The sequence below is a fragment of the Eucalyptus grandis genome, chromosome 8 (assembly GCF_016545825.1).
Source record: "Eucalyptus grandis isolate ANBG69807.140 chromosome 8, ASM1654582v1, whole genome shotgun sequence".
Classification (NCBI taxonomy): Eukaryota; Viridiplantae; Streptophyta; class Magnoliopsida; order Myrtales; family Myrtaceae; genus Eucalyptus; species Eucalyptus grandis.
The window spans coordinates 66,102,531-66,107,756 of NC_052619.1; the positions used below are offsets into that span (position 1 = coordinate 66,102,531).

General features: G+C 39.6%; 1 protein-coding gene across 1 annotated transcript; it reads left to right on the forward strand.

The window, feature by feature from the left end:
- Positions 1-2,113: 2,113 nt before the first annotated feature.
- LOC120287454 (MADS-box transcription factor 23-like) lies at positions 2,114-2,413 on the forward strand. The gene has a single exon (XM_039300259.1). The coding sequence runs from the start codon at positions 2,114-2,116 to the stop codon at positions 2,411-2,413; it is 300 nt and encodes a 99-aa protein (XP_039156193.1).
- Positions 2,414-5,226: the final 2,813 nt, after the last annotated feature.

Here is a 5,226-nt window from a genome sequence, read left to right on the forward strand (position 1 = left end):
AAACTAAATTCACCAAAATTTCTTCTTTCCAAACGGGTACATCCTTATTGTCCACCCAAGAAAGTCTCATATACCCCTAGAGATTCACCGCCCTCTTTAACTAAAAGGTGGGGTAAGACACGTCCACTTTGCCTGATATTTTGCCACTTGTCCACTAGCTCCGTCGACCTCCTTCGAATAATACAGTGCATGTGCACCCATGAAAGCACACTGTCTTTTTTTTTTTTTTTTGGTCGGAAAAGCACACTGTCTTAAAAAAACCACAAAACGTCAAAGTCTTCATTCGATGTCCGCGGCTGAAAATGTTTAGCTTACGAGACAGGATTTATCCATAACCAAAAGTAAGATGGCGATTTCTCCCGTCTTTATCTGTCCACGGATCAGAAATCATTTGACCCAATTGTCATAATAAGATGCTTCAGACAGCGACACTCCTGAGAATCAATCGGTGTTTTTCATCCCTGTTTAATTATTTTTGAAGAAAAGTGCGTTAAAGACTGATGCCTGGGTGAAAATATTATTGTTTGTTGCCGAAAATAACAGTTCGATAGTTTTTTGGAAATTAATTTTGTCAAATTTAATGTTGCTGATAATACCGGAAAACACATAAGACATGTGAAAAAGTTTCAAATGTCAGCTATTGGTGGCGATTTCTTGAATATCAAGTTGCACAAATTCCGTTTTTCGTGATTGGCTGGGAGCTCTTTGGCATTACTAATGACTGTACCATTATTATTTATTTTTATTTTATTTTTGGTAAGAGTACCATTATTATTTATTGAAGTTGTACAAATCTCATCCATATCCTGACAGCAGCAGCACTAAAAGATCGACGTACAAAATTCGAAGAATAGCACATTTGGAGAAGAAAGTCACGAACCAAAAATAGAAATTTTTACTATCAAAATACAAAATACTTTATAATTGGCTGTTATAATTTTTTAGAAACTTCTATTAATTACTCTATCGTAACATGATTATGTCATAGGTTTGATCATTTAAGATCGAGACCGTGTGGCAACTTAGGTTCTCTTTTAAATCGATATAGACATAATTAAGTTTCCTTTTCAATGATCGATTACTCGCCACTCGCCTGCTCATGTTACGCATACAAAGAAGTTTTGAGAAAAAAATTTGTATTGTTGAAATGTTTAGATGAATAGAAATAAGAAAAGAGCCTCGATTTATACAAGAAGTGCACCCGTTACAATGTTGATCGATAATCGATCTTTCGTACGCAGAGATTGCATCTTCGGCATTTAAGTAAAGGATGCTCTAGAACTCGGTACAATTACTATCCTCAAAATGTTTCAAAAATTCTAGGCGACTTTGGTTGGTCTTCTTCAAATGAGCATGGTCCTGCACACACTTCATATAATAACCCTATTGACTGGACTCCAAAATAAAGAAAAGGGATAACAAATTCATTAATTAGTGTTATAACAGCAACATTTAAAATCGCTAAAAGTAGTAATGGGCACGTACATCATTTCGAAAAATGCACATTTCGAGAAAAAGTCATAAGCTAAAAATAGAAACTTTTATGATCAAAGATGCAATTAGTGATTTTGCTAGGAATTATAAATTTTTAGAAATTTCCATTAGTTACTCTACTGCCACATGCTTGGCACCCACTTTATAAAATAATCACGATAATAATAATTAAAAAAAAAAAAGGATTAGCCAGTTCCCTTCATGAGTATTGAATAATAAACCCCATCTGCCGAAAAGGCGTTCGCGAACCGAAACACCATCATGTGTCGGAGAGCGGTGACGGCAAATCCTGGAAAAAGCGGAGAGGAAAAAACAAAAGGCAAAAAGAAAAAGAAGAGCAGCATCTCGGAGGCGTCCCAGGGCATGACACGTGTCGTCGCACCTAATTTCCGGGATTATTTAATCATTGAATCGACCAACTCAACATTAAATTAGATTTCGACGAATCAGCGGAACGAAAGGGAAGGCTGGCGCGCGTCCTTTTCAGTTCACGGCCCCCTCTTCTTTGCTTCGACGCGCCCGCCCGCACGCACGCACGCACAAGCACACACTCTCGCTCTCTCTCTCGAGGAGCTTTTTCTGCTTCGATTCGGAGCGCCGGGGCCGGCCGCCGCCGCGTATGGGGCGGAGGAAGGTGGAGATTCGGAGGATCGCCGACAAGAGCAGCCGGCAGGTGACCTTCTCGAAGCGCCGGGGCGGGCTGATGAAGAAGGCGCGGGAGCTCGCGGTGCTCTGCGACGTCGACGTCGCCCTCGTCGTCTTCCAGCCGCGGCAAGCTCTACGAATTCTGCAGCGGCGACAGGTGCGCCTCCCCTTCGATTCCCTCTCTGTCTCTCCGTGTCTCTCTGTCGCGCTCTGGCGATTGCGAGCTAGCTCGCTCGCTCGCTCGGTCAGCGTCGCTCCCGCGCTGCGGCCGTGATTTTTTCGAGCTTTTGCTGATGCTACTGCTGCGATTCCGGCGGTTGATGCCGACGCGTCACCTGCCGTGTTCGTTTGCTTACGATTCGATTTTTAGTGGTTCGTTGCTTATCCGCTTTCAGGATTTCGTCCTTTTCGCTGCTTATCTTTTATGCACTGTGCGTGTTTGCTGTCTCTCTCGGTCCATTTTTGCTTTAAATTCGGGGCTAGGTGGATTATAGGCCTCTGACCCGGTCGCTTACGCTATTCGGCATGGGAACTCGCGACATTCCTTGTCATTTCTCGCTCCTCTTGGTATTTATCTTCCTTGTCATTTCAAACCGGGGGGAGGAATGGAAGCGTCATGCAATAACGAATCTCGAGATTTAAGCGACAAGAAAGGTGGCTTGTTATCTCATGTTACAGCGAGCGGTACTTTCGTCGTTAAAGAGAACTCCGCAATGGTCAACTACGAAAGAACTGATGCCATGGAAGTCAATTTGTCTTTGTCAAGAACCTCGTGTTCAAAAGATTCATTAGGAATTTTGAACACACGTGACTAACTAAATGCGAGGAAGTTTAGGAGTGAAAAGTATAATTGGCAATTGTGATGACGGAAAGATGCAATATTCTGTGCATTATCAAATGCAGAGTCCACGGGCCTATTTATAGGCTTTACAGACTGACTATCTAAAGTAACATATTATCAATTAAAATTAATCGGGACCAATTAATGGAAATATACGAAATCTCTTAAATATATTTCATCCCTGCAAACTTAAAGTGATTTCAAAGAGTCAACTTAAGTTTGGAGGAAAGATCCCAAAAATGCCCAAGTAAATGTATTTTGGTGAAGATATCAACAATTTGTTCAGCAGATGAAGTAGAGACAAGTCAAACAGTGCCATGGAGAATATGTTATCGGGTGAAGCGACAGTTTACTTCAATGCTCTTGATGCATTTACGGAATCAATATGTGCTATTTGGGATAGCACTTCGGTTATCGCAATGAATGACTATTCCATTACACGGCGTAGTCTCATATCTTCTAGTAATTCTCATATCGTATCAACAAGAGTTCGATATTCTGCATTTGTACTAGAGTGAAGGATAGGGCCTGTTTTTTAGTACTTCATGAGACAAATGAGGTACCAAAGAAACAATGGCCCATAGTGGAGTGACAATCTTGAAAGTTATCAGCCCAGTCCACAGCAAAATAAACTATCAACTCCAAAGTAGAACGAGCAAAAAAGTGAGGGCCATGAAATAATATCCCTATTGAAGTGAAGAATTCGAAGGACCACAACAAAATGACTTGTACAAGGTGCAATCATGTTCGAATTAATAATATGTATGGTATAGGCAATTTTAGGTCGAGAAACAAGTGAGATATATAAGACTGCCAACTAGCTGCCAATAGGTGTAGGGTTTAAAAGAGAGCCCCATTTGTGGAATTAAATTTGGCATTGGTCTCAATAGGAATTGTAATGACATTTTTGTAGTGATTTGGGCTTGAGAGACAAGATTACTAGCATATTTGGCTTGTGAAAGATGAATGAGATACTACTTGAATTTTAAATATGATCATCGCCAATAATAACTATATTGTCCACATATAAGAGCAGCATATACCCACGAAATGTGAACTGAACAAAAGAGCATGGTTTTAATTGAAATTGAAACCCAAAAACTCCATGGTGGAGCTAAGCTTAGAAACCATGTATGAGGAGCCTCTTTGAGGTTATATAATGCTCTATGTAATTGACATACTTTGCTAGAAGGATGAGTATCAAGTAAATCACTATTCATGAATGCTTTTTAACATCCATTTAGAATAGACATGAAAGCTTGATTGCACAACAATGGGAAAACTATGGATAGAATAAAGGTGTGCAACGGGAGCAAGTCTTTTCATAGTGAACTCTATATTCCCGAGTAATGCCCTTCGCCACTATTTGAGTTTTGTAATGGTCCATATTACCATATGCCTTTATTTTAATATCATATACCTAATTACATCCTATATGGACATATCGAGGCAAATCAACCAAAACCCATATATGAGATTTGTTTAGGGCCTACAACTTATATGCTATTGCTTTTTGCCTGATAGAATAAGTACTAGCTTCTCTATGTGCGAGGTACGGAAAGAAAAGCGATGGTAAAGTACCAATGGTAGTTGTGCAGTGAAATAGAAGGTTGACTTATTCTAGTGGAACAACAATGTTGGTCAGTGAAGAACCATGGATGGAGTAGACATGTTAGAACAAGGTAGTATGCCTATAGGACCTACATCAAGATTAGAGGAAGAAGGCAGTTTTAGAGAGGAAGATTCACAAGTGAACAGAGGTGTGATATAATCTACTGAATTGTTGGTGAAGAAGGGAACATGAGTCGATGATTGTAGGGATTGAAAGATGAAAATATCTTGTGTTCCCATAGGTAACATGGTGGGACACATGAAGGCAATTAGAGATAGGATCCTTACATCTTTACTTTTTGTGCTCGAGTCATACTTAAAGAAGCAATGTAAAAGGCATGAGATACTAACTTTGTGCTCATGTCAAAGAAGATTTATAAAACGAGCTCTATCAAAGACTTGCAGAAGATTATAATTGTGGACACTACCACACAATGTTCATGAGGAGAAATGTTATTGATGGGTACAGCTGATATTATATTTAGCAGTAAGACAAGCCTCTCTAGAAAATTGTTCGAGACAAGAAGCAAAGACTAGAAGAGTGGGTGTAACATCCAAAATATAATTATTTAGATGCTACTCAATCATTTTGTTGGGAAGTTCTTGATTAAGAACAATGAACTATAGTTCCATTT

Excerpts from the sequence above, each read along its gene's own strand:
- LOC120287454 (XM_039300259.1), top strand. The coding sequence starts at position 2,114 with ATGGGGCGGAGGAAGGTGGAGATTCGGAGGATCGCCGACAAGAGCAGC.